At 38.9% G+C, this 16,236-nt stretch overlaps 1 protein-coding gene across 1 annotated transcript in view; it reads right to left on the minus strand.

Moving 5' to 3' along the window:
- Positions 1-292: 292 nt before the first annotated feature.
- The window catches only part of AGXT2 (alanine--glyoxylate aminotransferase 2), a 28,883-nt gene continuing 12,939 nt past the window's right edge, over positions 293-16,236 (minus strand). Inside the window, exons 7-14 of the mRNA XM_039347868.1 lie at positions 13,288-13,381; positions 11,778-11,878; positions 8,749-8,841; positions 7,810-7,942; positions 5,679-5,767; positions 4,514-4,663; positions 2,697-2,795; positions 293-1,410 (exon numbers count right to left, since the gene is read on the minus strand). Coding sequence (XP_039203802.1) covers positions 1,300-1,410; positions 2,697-2,795; positions 4,514-4,663; positions 5,679-5,767; positions 7,810-7,942; positions 8,749-8,841; positions 11,778-11,878; positions 13,288-13,381 — 870 coding nt within the window. The 3' untranslated portion in view covers positions 293-1,299. The remainder of the gene's footprint in view (positions 1,411-2,696; positions 2,796-4,513; positions 4,664-5,678; positions 5,768-7,809; positions 7,943-8,748; positions 8,842-11,777; positions 11,879-13,287; positions 13,382-16,236) is intronic.

The following is a 16,236-nucleotide window of genomic DNA, read 5'->3' on the forward strand; positions in this document are numbered from 1 at the left end:
TGTCCTCGTTACATTGAATGCACCTTTTTTTGCTACCAACTTGCCTATATTCATTTAGCCCAAGGGTCTTCAAACTTGGCAACTTTAAGACTTGTGGACTTCAACTCCCAGAATTCCTCAGCCAGCCCTGGCTGGCTGAGGAACTCTGGGAGTTGAAGTCCACAAGTCTTAAAGTTGCCAAGTTTGAAGACCCTTGATTTAGCCCAATCATAAGACAGTGGCTGTCAGCCATATCAGTGCCGTCCCTCACACTATGAAACAGGGCTTGCTTCAACTATGACAGAAACAAACATTTTCAAGACTTTAAAGTTATTCTTTTATTGTATGTTTTAAGTTCCAACACCACCTTCCGTGTGCCATGTATGAAGTTTGTAAGTCCCATCTGTGGTAACCACTGATTGAAAACCACTGCTATGAAAGATATTTGGGGAACTGTAGCTCTCTTGTTCTTGCTATATTCTAATGCCCAAGGTTCTTCAGCAAAAGAGGCTTAAGTAAATTATCTACTAAAGGAAATTCTGGAACTCCATATGATTCTTATGCTCAGAGCCATCTCAGTTAGCCCGGATAAGCAAGATTTGCAAGTGTCAGTTCAGCTTTAGCTTCTTCATCCCTGATCCAAGAGCTAAGAATTGGATTAATATTCTTTTATCTTAATGTATGCTAAGAGTATTTATTAAAGCACTAATCAGCATGAAACCTTCACTCTGTTCTAGCTGGTGGGGGAAGTGTTTGTTGCCCCTCAGAAATTAGCAGTAGGTTTTCTGAATGTCTGTTCAACATAATACAGTGTTTCACGTTCTAGTTTCTACTTTATGAAATTGCATTCTGTCAAAACATTAAAGGATTTGGATATGTGCTTTCCCACCTGTAATTCAAAGAGGAACAGCAAGAGAATTAGCTTGAGCCCTTATTATGGGAGAGGATTGGAAAGAATTTATATTCTGCTGCTCAGCTGTGTTTCCAGTGATTTTCCCGGCAGAAGCGTAATCTCAGCACTCAATCTTAAAATCCCTTTGTGTAGACAGGAAGAAAAGATGGCTCCCATGTGCTCAGCCAAAACATCAGCTGGGCTTCTCTAAATAAGCTGCGCACATAATGTCCAGCTGCTGCACAAGTAATAAAACAGCCAAATGGAGTTGCGTGCTGAGAAGCCTGTTTCTTTCTGTATGTAACCTTATCCAGATTAATCTCAAAAAATGATTATTATGAATCAATGCTCCAAGCATTGAGTTCTGGTTCATGGATTTATTCACAATGAGTCAAATGTATTTCAGGTCCGGGGGAGGGGGGGAAGTTCTAGTTTTCAGCTGTTCTTTCCATATGTCTTATTAAGGCTTCATGGAAGACGGCCACTGCAAAATCCGCATCTTCCTTAGTAATGCACATCGGAGGTTTAATTCTAAATGTCTTGGGGGAATAAAAAAAAGAGGGAAAATATTATATAGAGAACATTTAGTAGTAGAGATGTTTTGGCAGTAGATATAATCACAAAGCAACATGCTGTACAGTCACTGCTTAAGGGGCAGAGGATGGGGATGGACCAAGCTTAAACAATTCCAGCCTACCACAAACTAAATTTATTGATCCATCTGTGTGGTCCTGCTCTACAATTTATTTTGCAGCCATAACAAAAGGTAGATACGGCCAGCCCCTTCTCATGTGATCGTTTTATGGTGCTTGGCAATTAACCCGCATTTACAGCATCATATGGTCACATGACTGATTCACTGTTTTTGCCAGAAATTGGCATTTCTGGTTTCCTCTAAAAAAGTGCCCATTAGGACAATGAACTGCTTAGCAACCAGCATGACTTACGACAGTAATTCTGGGCTCAATTATGATCGTAAGTTGAGGACTATCTCTACTTCTCTCCCTGTGTTTTGTTTCATGTGCAGGCTAATAAACCTGGAACAAGCAAGTTTGGAAACAAGCAGCAGATGCCAGCTATTTCATACATAGACAGTTGTTATGTGTTCCTCTTTGATAGTAAAGCATTGCTTATAGCGGGGCTGGCTAATCTTTTTCCCCTTGGGGCTAAAGTGTTCTTACTGAGGTCTGGATGGGGCATGATAATGACATGGTAATGTTACTGGAGCTGTGTGCTTTTTACCATCCTAAATTACTCTGTATCACCCTTCATCCTGGCAATGTTCAGCCTTTTGAAATACATACAGAGGAATACTGACTGCCTTATACGTACTCCTTGACTTATGACCACAGTTGAGCCCCCAAATTTTCATTGCTAAGCAAGACAGTTAAGTGAATTGCGCTCCATTTTACGAACTTTCTTGCCACAGTTGTTAAGTGAATCACTGCATGTGTTAAGTTGGTAACATGGAGGTCCAATGAATCTGGTTTCCCCATTGACTTTGCTTGTCAGAAGGTCACAAAAAGAGGATTGCATGACCCCGGGACACTGCAACCATCATAAAGGCATGCCATTTGTCAAGAGTCCAAATTCTGACCATGTGATCATGGGGATGCTGTAATGGTCGTAAGTGTGAAAAGCAGTCATGTCACTTTTTTCGGTGCCATTGTAAGTTTGAAAGGTCACTAAATGAATGGTTGTAAGTCAAGGACTGTACTTTTTTCATAGGCAAATCAGTGATTCTTCCTCAGCATGAGTCATCCTTCTATATACTAAAGAACTGGCTGTGGTCACACCTTAATATGCTTCTCAACATTTACGATACCTGTAAATATATCCCTCCTTTGCCAATCAGCAACCCCATATCTTTGCAGTCTTCCCAAATCTGGTCCATCTCTTCAGCTGGAAGTGGCTGGCAAGTTTCCTAAGAAGAAAGATTAAACTTCAGTTTCCCACCTTTTTTTTCATTTTTTTTTTAAAAACAGGAAGACATGAAAGAATCAAACAACACCTAGCCATTGATCCCCAAAACCTGTAAAATTGCATTCTGACATACCCAACATTACAACATCTTGTGCTTTATTTATTGATGAAATTAATACTATTTCATTAAGAACTCAAAATAGCTTTTGAACGTCTGCGCATGCACAAAGACTCACAACACAAAAATGCAGCAGGTAGAGCTTAATTTTTCAGTAATTGCCATAGTGAGTTAGTGGTGTTTGCAAGAAGACGCTACAGGAAGTCCTTGACAGATGACTAATGGAACTTGCCTGTTATGATCATTTGTCATAGCGGCTACAAAACAGGTTGGTGGATTTCACTACCTTTTTTGTAGTGGTCATAAACTGGCCACCATGATCATTAAGTGAACTAATGGAAGTAAGGGCCAGTTTTCAGCAAAAACAGACACATGACTGCAGGATGCTGCAAAGGACCACAAATTCAGCCACGTTGCTGAGCACCCAAAGTTTGGTCAACCATCCATTAGAAATTCAAACCTGATTTGTAGATTCTTTTTTCGGGTCAGTCATAACTTTGAATAGTTGCTAAGGGACTGATAAAAAATAAAGGACTACCTGTAATTTCAGTAATGCCAAAGCATATTGGACCTACAATCAAGATTCAATGTGTAGTTCTCTGTTCATCTGTTGGTTTGGGGGTTTTTTGCACCATAGTTTTAGAGTTATACCATTAATATTCACTCTGATTTTACTGATTCTATATTTTGCAGTAGGTATTATGGTTATTTAGTCAATTTAGCATTATATATAGTTTTATATAATAGTATGCCAATTACATAGTTATAGCACTATATTCCTCATGGATTTAATAACCCTAATATTACATTTATAATCTTAATGGAACTATTATGTTTTCATATTTGTGCTAGCACCTTACAATTTAATTATTCTTATAGCATGTAAATTAGACTTGCAAAACAGGATGGTTTTAATTTTAGTGCTGAGTATAAATTTTATTGATCAAAATATGATGGAAATGATGCTTCTCTACTCAGTGTACCATTCTGAGCATTACAGTTCCAGAGATCTATCAATATTTTAGAGATAGTTCAGAGGAGGCCAATAAAAATGATACAAGGCCTTCAAAGCATGTTCTAAATCTATGGGGATAGGGAGAAAACAGTTGGACTCTTCAGTATCAAACAGTGTTAATCTTGGAAACTCCCAGAATTCCCAGACAATCACGCTATTTGGGGGAATTTTGGAAATTGAAGTCCACACATCTTAAAGTTGCCAAGATTGGAAACATTGGTCTGGAGTGAAGAAACTGAGGGGGGACACGACATGATAGCTATGGTGAGATACATAAAGGGAAGCTACAGAGAAGATAGTCAGAAATTATTTGACCTGGCCCTAGAAATTAAGGGTAGAAATAGCAAAGGAAAATCAATAGCATTTGTACAACAGTGAATAGTGAACAATAGCGAACATTCCAGTTAGAATCCAAAGGTTATAGATTTTCCCTGTGGTTTTTTTTTAAAAAACAACCACCTCTCAAGAATGGTAAACTGATTTTCCTGCACATTGCAAGGGGTTGGATTAGATGACCCTTGTTATCCTTTCCAACTCAATGCAAGTACCTTACAAGCACTATAGGCCCACCAGGTGCAGTTCATACCTTATTCTTGACCATCTCTATCCCAATCATAAGTCCTTTGCCACGAACATCTCCAATAATTTCAAACTTATCCCGCAGCTTTGCAAACTCTAAGAGCAAGTGAGTTCCAATCTCTTGGCAATTTTTCTGCAAGCCATCTTCTGCTATTGCCTAGACACACAAAATAATAGAAGAAATCATCAAGCATTCTGAAATAGCATTGCTGGCACATTTAATTCTACAAAGGAGCTTAAAAACTAGACCGAAATAACTTTGATAAGAGTCAAAAATATTAACATGTCAATCAAATTCACTACGTGCCAATACATGAGAAAATTCTGGAGTATATTTGTTTTAATACAATATTCAGGGGCTTTGGGGGAGGGGGCTCCACCATTAAAATAGTGGGTACAGCTAAGGCAATCAAAGTCCCGGCCCAATATATTTGCATGCAATGCTTGTGACCCACATTAAAAAGGGGGCAAAGCTTCAACCACCTAAAGTAGTGGCCCCAATACTTTGCAAGTATCCCTGGCAATATGGAGAATATGTATTTTCCCAAGAAACTTTCTTGCTGTCTATATGCAAAGCACAGTGGAAATTATACATGCATATTTTTTTTCTCCCATTCCACTGTTTGAGTCTCAGAAACTGGACAAATCCCTCAAGTTTTCTTGACAAGGTTTTTCAAAAGTGGTTTGGCTTTGCCTCCTTCCCAGAGCTGAGAGAAAGAGAGGTCACCCAAGTGGTTTCATACCCAAAGTGGTACTAGAACTCACCATCTCCCAGTTTCTAGCCTGATGCCTTAACTACATCAAATTGGTTCTCTACACATGTGTGATATACCCATTAAGTTCACTGGAATCTGCAATAGATGAATAATCTGCATTGAACTATCTGCATGGGAATCTCTCAATCCATAGTTTTGATGCTTATTACATGAATGGAAACCTTCAGTCTGCCTGTGCATTTCCTGCATTTAAGCAGAGAAGGAAGTTATGTATGAAAATAAAAAGAATCCCAGATTGTTTTGCTAGAATCTTTAGCCAAGATGACTAAATGTGCATTTATTAAGGCACAGCAAGCCATCATTTTTTGGGTGAAAATCCCTTTAATTTAAGAGGAGAAAGTCAATTTTGTCAAAATTCATAATAACATGTAAAAACCAGTGAAAACATTTTCTTACATCCAGGACCGCAGATCCAACTGCACATGCCATAGGATTGCCTCCAAATGTGTTGAAATGGAGGTTCTCTGTCAAACTATGTGCAATTTCTAAAACCAAAATATATTAGTATTAAATAAATGAAGTTGTAAAGTCATTCATTAAAGAAATCAGCAGCTGGAAGTAACATAAAAAGAGAGATCTATGTTTACAATGCAGGCAGACCTTGATTTACAGCATTTGTTTAGCGACTGAAGTTACAACAGCACTGAAACAGCTGTTGGCTTCCAGTAAGGAAAGTCAACAGGGGAAACTGGATTTGCTTAACAACCATATGATTCACTTAACAACTGCAGTGATTTGCTTAACAACTGTGACAAGGAAGGTCGTAAAATTGGATGCAATGAGGTTAGCAACCTGTTCCTCTAGCAATGGAAATTCTGGTCCCAACTGTGCTTGTAAATTGAGGATTAACTCTATTTGGAACCTCAGTGTTCCCATAGTGACTCAGAAGTTCTTTTGTGAACCTGTCCTCTCAATGTTCAGTGGATCAGATTGAAAGTAAGTCTGTATGTAGTCAAAGCCCTTTCCACCTAAAGTGATTTTTATCTAAAGGTTTCTTTGGTTTATGCATATACCAGATGCAGGTGCCCATAGTCTAATGCAAAGTCATTCGTTCACTAGGCTGAACTATGCATTTGAATTGGATTTGTTTACACTTCAAAACCAGATTGTATTTAAAAGTAATTCATTTATTTTATCCAGTCAAGGCATCCAAAAACTACAGTATCACATTATTTGACAATTAAGCTCTGCAATTCTACCAATTCAATTTTCATACCACAGCCTGAAGGAGCTGCAAAAATGAAGACTTAACAACTTCATGGTGATCAAAATAATCTCATTCAGGCATATTTATCTAATCTCTGTATTTTAAATTTACGATTATTTATAAAATTTATGACTGTACCAGGCTCAAAAACAGTAACTGTGAGAGGGACCTTGGAGTCCTAGTGGACGATCACTTAAATATGAGCCAACAGTGTGCTACAGCAGCCAAAAAAGCTAATATAATCCTTGGTTGTATAAAAGTGCAAAGAAGAGCAACTAAGATGATTAAAGGCCTGGAGACAAAAACATATGAAGAATGGTTGCAGGATTTGGGTTTGACTAGTCTAGAGAAAAGAAGGACTAGGGTGGACATGATAGCAGTATCCCAGTATTTGAAAAGTTGCCACAAAGAGGAGGGGTCAACTTATTTTTTAAAGCACAAGAGGGCAGGACAAGAAACAATGGGTGGAAACTAATCAAGGAGAAAAGCAAGCTGGAATTAAGGAGAAACTTCCTAACAGTGAGAATAATTAACCACTGGAATAGCTTGCGGTCAGAAGTTGTGGGTGCTTTATTGATGGAGGTTTTTAAGAAGAGACTGGATAGTCACTTGTCTAAAATATTATAGCATCTCCTGCTTGAGCAGGGAGTTGGACTAGAAGACCTCAAAGGTCTTCCAGCTCTATTCTGACTGAGATTCCTAGAAATACGACAATTTCATAGAATAGGGCTTTGGGTTTAGTTTCTGTTGACTGAGAGTGAAAAGGAAACTGATAGCTTCTTTAAAACATTTATTTTAATTTAAAATATGCAGGTGAAACATAATGGAAGAAAATTGTAAGATTATTTTGTGGGCCACCTGCTGTTAGCTGGAGATTACATCTTTTATGATAAAGTCATAGGATAAACCTTAAAGAATAACACAAGTATTTCATAAGCATTCATGAATCACAATCTGGTTCACCCTATTAACAGAACATTGTAGTGACAGTATTTTTATGTGCCCTGGCAGAGACAAGGGAAGGAAAAAGAAAAGAATATGAGGAGAGACAGAGAGAATAATAATTAGAGTCCGTGTCTGTTCATAGTGCCTGTTTATGGCTTTTCTCTATATGTGTTGTGATTCCTCGCCAGCCAGTGGACCTGGCAACTGAGTCTGAGGAATCAGAATCTCCAAAACAGGAAAACAACAGAGAATTATCTGACCTTTCTTCCATGTTGATGTGATTGCACCCCCTGTGTGGCATAACCCACACCCCTGGACTCTGTGCAGGAAAGGCTGTTCACTCTGAAACCCACCAAGTGTAAAAGCAGTTCTCACCCGCTGTGGTCACAACTGCTGCCATGGGAAAGCCGTTACCAATTCCTTTGGCCATGGTAACTATGTCTGGAATGACATCGTGACCTTGAAATCCCCAGAAATGACTGCCCGTTCGACCAAATCCAGTCTGAACCTTCGGGAAACATAGAAAAGGTGCTTTAAAAAGGTTTAGCACATGGCTGACTGGAGAATTCTGGGAGTTGAAGTCCACAGATCTTAAACTTGCCAAGGTTGGACACCCGTGCTGTAGTTTCTCTATATAAGTAGCATCTATATTTTAAGGCTATTCTTTCCTGATAGGGAATTGTATATATTCCGTCAGGTTCTATGGAGATTCTCAATCATCCAGATCATGGTTGTCCTAAAGGTGTTTTTTCCCCCTCCAAAAGGCAACTGGACTTCTTTGTTTTCTTTTCTCTGAAAACATTTCGCTTCTCATCACAAAAGCTTTTTCTTCTGAAGTAGTTCTGAAGAGACGTTTTGGATGTGAAATGAAAAAATTTCAAAGAAAAAACCCCCAAGAAAGTCCAATTGCCTTTTGAAAAAAGCACCTTTGGGTTCCCGATCAGATATGCTACATGAATGCCAGTATTTCATCAGCTGCTCTTACACAGAAGTGACTTCCAAACTGAAATCTGTGTATGGTAAAGTCCTTAGAGAAAACACCACCCACTTCTCCCAAGTTCAGGATTCAGTTTAAATTTTGTTCTGTGTTTGCTTTCTAGTTATTTCTAGAAGACACACCAACTGTCTTGCTTGTAGGAGGAGGAATTCCCTCAGGTCAACTTGTTTTGCAAAGTCTTCTTCAAATGCTTTGTAGAGTCCCAATCCCAGTGACCCAGCCAATCTAACCGCTCTGCCAATGATATCTAAAATAGCCGTCTTTGTAGAAACAATGCATATAAAATTTGGAGACAGGAATCACATTCAGATATTCACCTCATCTGCTATGCAGAGACCTCCTCTTTCACGCACCAACTGATAAGCCTCCTTTAGGAATCCTTTGGGAAACTGAACAGCTCCATTTACACCCTGGAGAAAGCAGACAGACAGGATCAAAAGAAATATTGATCTTCCAAAGAAAATTCCACACAGAATCATAGAGCTGGAAGTAATCTTGGAGGTCTTCTGGACAAATAACCAGCTTGAGGTGGGAGCTATATACCATCCCAGTCAAAATGGTTATCCAGTCTATTTTTGAAAACCTCCAGTGATGGAGCACCCACAACTAAAGGGAAGCTATTCCACTGATTAATTGCTCTCATGTCAGAAAATTTCTCCTTACTTCTAAGTTGGATTTCTTTTTGATAAGCTTTCATGAGTTATTTCTTGTCCTGAGTTCTGATGCCCAAGAGTAGGGGTAGGCAACCTTGGCTCTTTTATGACTCATGGACTTCAACTCCCAGAATTCCTGAGCCAGCCATGCTGAGGGGAAAGGAAGAGGTTTCCAAGCTGAGCCATGCTGGCTCAGGAATTCTGGGAGTTCAAGTCCATGAGTCATAAAAGAGCCAAGGTTGCCTACCCCTGCCCAAAAGAATAAGCCAATCCCATCTTCTCTGTAACAGCCCTTCAAGTACTGGAAGATAGCTATCTTGTCCCCCCCAATCTTTCTCTTCAATAAACTAGATATATATCTAGTTCCCTCAACTGTTCATCATACAGTTTAGCCTCCAGGCCCTTTACCATCTTTGTTGTTCTTCTCTGCACTTTTTCCAGGTTCTCAACATCTTGTTTGTATCATAGTGACCAGAATTGGATGCAATATTGCAATTGTGGTTTCACTAGTGTCCGGCATCACATGAACACCATTTATACCTTGTAGTATAGTGATGCACTTCAATGCACACCACCAGGAGGTGGTACTGTAGCGTTTATTTTCCTTTTAACCCATTACTTGTTTTATCTTTTTCTTGCTAGTGTAGGAAGCCCCCCACCCCACCCCAAAGAAGGAAATATTTTGAAGAATATTAAAAAGACAGAATATTATATTTCCCCAAAGGATCTTAAAGGCAGAAAAGCAGCCCCAGTTTTTCTTAATAGCCCCAGGCAGAGGCCAGCTCTGTAGAAATGCAGATTTGATAATCCCATTCAGAAAGACTGAGCAAATGCTACTTGCAGAAACCCATTCAAGACAGGATCTTTTGAAATCCTTGCAGCAAAACTGATAGCTAACAATAGCAGAGTGATAGAACTAAAACCAGCAACTCCTCACTCAAAAGATCCAACACAGGACATAGCCATCAGCAACAGCCCCAGGGAAGCAGGATATGACCTTTAGGACATAATAGGATTAACGCACACCATCAGAATACTAAAAGGGCACACAGAACCTCAGGTCAAAGTTCATGCCACAGGAACAGGAACAACTCCAAACACAAAAGCCCAAGAAGGTATAAAAACCCTCCACTCCCAGCACCATGTGATCAGCTGCTCCACAGCCACATTTCTCTCTGGTTCTGCAACTCAATAAAGAACCTTCTTTACAAATAGCCTCCATTTTGTTTATTCTCAGCTTGGACTGGACCCTGATGAAGATTTTTCTTTCAACACTAGTAAGGAGCATCAGCTGAGTCCTACTTCTTTCACATGCTGGAATTACAATACCTGGTGAAGTGGCTCTCATGGAAGGTATGTGGTGGGAACAGTGGAAGAGGAGGTATGAAACCTCCAACTTTTCACCATATGGCTCAGCAATACCACATCCATCATGTAAGATTACATGATGGCAGTCTGGGCCTGAACAAAAGGGGTCCATTAGTAGCAGGAGATCTCAACCCAGGATAGGAGGACAAGAATGCAGAAAGTGAGCATATAATTTCCCTCAATGGATGTTCTTAAACAGGTAGGAGAAAGAGAAGGCTAAGACATCTCTACATACGGAATGCATGGGAAAAGAATGTGTCAGATTTGAAACAGAAGTGGGTATATATCCTGTACCATCTCTCCTGCTTATTGAGAGAAAATGCTGCCTATCTACTATTCCCATAAAGATTTAATTCCTAGCTCAGCCAAGTTTTTACAGCACAGTTTATACCAATACTTAGCAGGGTTAAAAGGGTTCAGTTTAAATCCTGAAAGGAAATCCCTTCTGGACCACTTGCAGATCAAGGAATTAAGATGTCCAACAACCATAGAAGTTGTACAGTATCTGAACTATCTGATGTCTTGCTGGTTTCTGCAATTTTTGATTAAACTGGTTGTTGATCCTACTTTTTTTGTCCTGCCTCTTCTCCATCTTTTTGTCTTATTATGAGAAAATCACAGCTTTATATACTATAACTATTCTCTTGAACTAAAGTAATAATAAGCAAACCTCCAAGGTGATGCTGTGAGAGTCAATTTTTCAAATGAAAACAAAGCACATTTTATAGTGTGATTCTATGCATATCTAACACCATTAGTGAGGCTGACTCCCTGGTTAAATGTATGTAGGATAGAGACTACAGTCCTAGAGATATCTAGAAGTCCCACTGAATACAACATACTTAAGGTGACATTATGTTTTATAATGAGGAAGATGTTGTTTTAGGAATCAAGCATAAAGGTAAAGGTTGTCTAGTCAAGTTTGACTGTATGGGGCAGTGCTCATGTCCATTTCTTAGTTGAAGGAGTCAGCATTGTCTGAAGACATTTTGGTGGTCATGTGACTGGCATGTCTATATATACCAAGGCTCACAGAACGCTGTTACTTCCCACCCAAGTGCTACCTATTTATCTACTCGCCTTTGCATGCTTTCAAACTGCTAGGTGGGCAGGAGTTGAGGCAAATAATGGGAGCTCACCCAGTCGCACAGTGCTCAGATCTCAAACACGGGCTCTCAGCTTTCCACATGACAAGCTCAGCATCTTTAACCACTTTAACCACTGCACTTCCTAAGAATCAAGCATAATATGAACTAATCTGCATTGGAAAGAACGATGAAAAGTTTTAGGTCCTTGCAGCCTGTTAAAAGAAACAAAACACTTACTTGAATTGGCTCAGCAATAAATGCAGCGACTTTGTTTGGAACGCAAGTTTGGAGTGTGTCCTTGAATTGTGCAATGTATTGATCGTTTGCATGGCAGGTTCCTGTATTGAAGGAGGTGAGGAGCAATACATTAATTATTTTAAGGCTGTTATTACAGTCCAGTTTATCATTTAAAATGCCAAAGGGCTTTTCCCCGGTTGGCCCACTGTTGGCCCATGAAATTGCCTCTGCTATATCCTTTTTTGGTTAAATCAAATGATGCTGCCTTCATTTAGGAACAGAAGCGGGAGAAGTGGGGGGGGGGGAGATCAGGAGGAAAACAAATGTCATCCTAGTGAATTTCTGCTGAATAAGGATGGACAGCACCAACTCAACATTAGGTGGGACTGGGGTGGAGGTTCGTTCTTCAAGCTCGTGGGTTGGTTTCTGAACATTTCATTACCAGGCTAGGTAACAACTTCAGTGGAGTTTAGGGGAACGACAGTGTCAGTGTTTTTCTGCCTATAAAGGCTTTGTACGGTCAGTAGGTGTTGTGACTGGTCAGGTGTGGGTGTGTCAAGTGACGGTCTTGTGATGGGTCAGATGTGGGTGTATTGTGAGGGTTTGTAATAGGTCTTGTGATGGGGAGGTTATGTCAGGTGAGGGTTACTGGGAGGTGAAGTTCTTGTTTGGGGGGATTTGTGTGGGTTGATTTAGGTTTGGTGCTGTCACTGGTTGGTTGTGCAGTTGATTTGAATTCTGAGGGGTTCATTTGCTGGTTGTAGGTCGATGTGTCTGTTGATGGAATTGCTTGTGGAGTACCAGGCTTCAATGAACTCACATGCGTGTAGGGTGGTAGTATGGCCAATGATTCTGATATTACTCCAATCAAATCCACTGCAGATGTTACCTAGCCTAGTAATGAAACGTTCGGAAACCAACCCAGAGGCTCAGAGAACAGACCTCCAGCCTCATCCTACACCCAAGGCAGTGGTGGGATTCAGCCGGTTCGCACCAGTTCAGCAGAACCAGTAGCTAATTTTTTGTTGCTCAGGCCCAGAATGGACTTCTGGAAGCGGCATCCACACAGAGAACTGGCTGTTCACATATTTGACTCCCACCACTGACCCAAGCTACAGATATTTGCCACCATCGCAAAATTAGGAGGGATTGTATGATCGAGATCTGATTAAACAGATCCTGATAAGTTGAGGTAGTCCTCAACTTATGACTGTAATGAAGCCTGGAATTAGTTGTAAGTTGTGCTGATTGACAGGTGGACCATACCTGATTTTACATCCTTTGTTGCGGTGGTTGTAAAATGAATGAAGTGGTTAGTTACTAAGTGAACAGCGCAGATAAGCAAATATATTGTCCCACAGTGGGCATTTTTTTTTGCAGAAACCGGAAATAAATGCTGTTCCCAGCCAAAAAAAACCTGTTTTAAATAGTACTCACATGATCATGGGATCCTGCGAAAAGCCATAAAGTGGGCCTGTGAAAATCAAGAGTGTTTTCCTTACTAACTAACCTGAGGAACAGGAGCACTTTCGAATTGTTTGCACTGGAGAATCACGGCAGTGGCTTCCTCCCCAAGGACCACGGAAAACATCAGGTAACATTGTCTAAAGAAACAACAGACCTAAAGATGTTCATTATTCCACCATGATATACTTGAACATGCTAAATTTTTAAGAGGTACATTCATGAAGAAAAGACAGAACTGAGATAGCAAAGAGAAATAAAGATGAACCCTTACACTAGAGATCTCACCATTTATTCCTTGTTTATAAACCAAGTTTTCTCTAACATGAGAATCAGAAATGCCCACCTGGCCAACTTCAACCCTTATTGGTAAAGCCCAGGGGTAGGCAACCTTGGCTCTTTTATGACTCGTGGACATTCAACTCCCAGAATTCTTGAGCCACTATGAGTCAGCTTGGAAACCTCTCCCTTTCCCCTCAGCATGGCTGGCTCAGGAATTCTGGGAGTTGAAGTGCACGAGTCATAAAAGAGCCAAAGTTGCCTATCCCTGGTGTAGCCAAATGCAGAACATCCATACTGTAAATCTATCAAAAGACAAATACATGATGGGATTTTACTATTCTATCATTTCATTTTTATGGATGCTACTGGGGCTCAGTAGGATAGCTAGAAATATAATTATGCTTCTGCTTGATTCTTATCTTTGTAATAAGCTAGATTATTTTCTTTTTTCATTTAAGGAGTCTAGATTGTAAAATTAAAGTAGGGAGTGGGTGAATACTAATGACATTATATAGCTCCCAGGTACCATACTGCAGACACAACTGCTACCGTTAAATAAAAGGATCAAAGTACATAATAAGAATTTTCAAATACTTTTTTTAAAATCTCAACAGATTTTTTTATAATATTTTATTAATTTTCCAATTTTATGTTTAAGTATTTAAGAAGCAACGTGGGGGCTGGGTTAATCAATAGTTCAATAACAAAATCTTTAATACAAATCTCAAGTTACAACATCAAATATTTCCTCTCTTTTTCCCTTAACATTTACTATCTCATATTTAAGCTAATACAGTTCTTATTATGTCAACTCAATAAAAACATCATTATTACATTTAAATTTTAGCTTACATGTATCTTAATTATTTTTTACATTCAATCTTCATAAAAATCCATATCCTGTTATTATTTTTTCCCCAATTTTTGGCTTCCCATCAATATTGAAATTTACTCTTTAATATTTATAATTTTCAGGCTTTAAGCAGCCAAGATTTCCCTTATCTCAATTCATAACAGAATCTAATATCCAAAATACACATTTTATCTATTTGAATATAATCTTGTTCTATTTCCTAAAAGTTATCTATTTCCCACCATATTAAATCATCTACTTAATAATACAATATCCCCTTTAATAAATCAAAACTATTATATATATTACCAGGGTTAATCAATAAATCAAACATATTCATAATAATTATTTTTTTTCTTTTAGATTTAATTTTTAAATATTAAACAGGTAAAATCCTTATTTTCAACTAATTTCCAAATATTTTAAACCTAATGACCAGAATTCCCCTTATCTCAACTTCTCTCTTTAACCCTCTAATTAATAATATGAAATCCCCTCTAATAAATCAAACCCCCATTTTCTTCAGCCTTATTCTGGCTTTCTTCCTTTGCCAACTAGGCTTTCATATCAGTGCTTTTAGATCATCAAATAGATCTCCCTCTATTATTATATATGTTATTTGAAATAAAGGAGATCATTTAATTGCTATTTTTTGGGAAGGACTAGCCCATTTGTATTAAGTTGTCTCCCTATTATTCCAATTCCCCATGATTGCCCTCATATGTTTATCTTCCATTCACTCTATTTTTCTTCTTTCTCAAATTTCTTCTGATTTATATAGAAAGTCTTTTCCATTTTCAGTGTTGTCACTCTCTTTTCTGGATTTTCCATGAATTGTATTTGTTGGTCAATTGAGTCCTCTGTCTTAATATTTGATTGTTCTACTTCTTCTGTTATCTTCTGCGTTGTTAGTTCTTTGGTTGTAGTCAAAGTCTGGGTTTGTGTATCTAAACTGGCATCTTGATCTTTTATGTTAGGTCTTATTTTCTCACAAGCTGAAAGAATGGTTTCATGTATTGCTTTCAACATGGAAAGGATCTTTTCCTGGTCTTCATCCATCTCTTTCATGTGTTTATAAATAGTCTTTATAGTGGAAATCGCTTGTTAAGTAAGATTTTATAGTCCAAGGTATTTCATCATCTCATATAGTAACCAATATTCCTCAAATAAAGAGATAGGAAGGCAATTCCCCACATATAACTCTGAAAGTCAGTAAAGGTTTACATTCACTGTTCATGTAGGCCAGTTATGCCACTCAGCTGTTCTCTTATAGATTAGTTTCTCACAGGTGGTGCCAAGGTCAAAAGAGTCTTATCTAAGGTCAGGGTCACCACAAGATGTCACTGATGCTGTTTAAGATTTTTTAAGTCCAAAATTTTTATAATCCTTTTTCCAATTTTATTTCGTTTTTGTAGATAAAAGCAAAAGTCTCCAATAAAAATAGGAAAATTTTTCGTCCCCAAGTTTCAGGAACATATAAATCCAATTAGATTAAAGTTGTTCTTTTAGTGCTTTAGTTCCCCTGGGTAGTCAGTCGCCACTATTCTTAGAGGGTGGGGTAGAAATTCCCTTTCCTCTTTCCTCACAGGAGGAGAGATACTTCAGGCAGCTTTTACAGGAAAAGAAAATACTTAGGGTAAAGAGAAGATCGGATCTCACCCAGTTTCATCCACGTTGCTTTCAAAGTACTTGGTGGTAAGTTTGACTTTGGCTGTCTGCAGCCTAGTGGCGGGTCATATTACTATGGTGGTCTTTCCTCCGCCAGTTTGGAGGGCTGCCCCAGATCAAGCGGGAGGGCTACCTACAGGACAACTTCGACCCTTTCCTGGGTCCCCCAGTGGAGCGAAACTGAACGCAGAA

Source organism: Crotalus tigris, unplaced genomic scaffold (genome assembly GCF_016545835.1).
Source record: "Crotalus tigris isolate CLP2741 ecotype Arizona unplaced genomic scaffold, ASM1654583v1 scf7180000018103.2265978, whole genome shotgun sequence".
Taxonomy (NCBI): domain Eukaryota; kingdom Metazoa; phylum Chordata; class Lepidosauria; order Squamata; family Viperidae; genus Crotalus; species Crotalus tigris.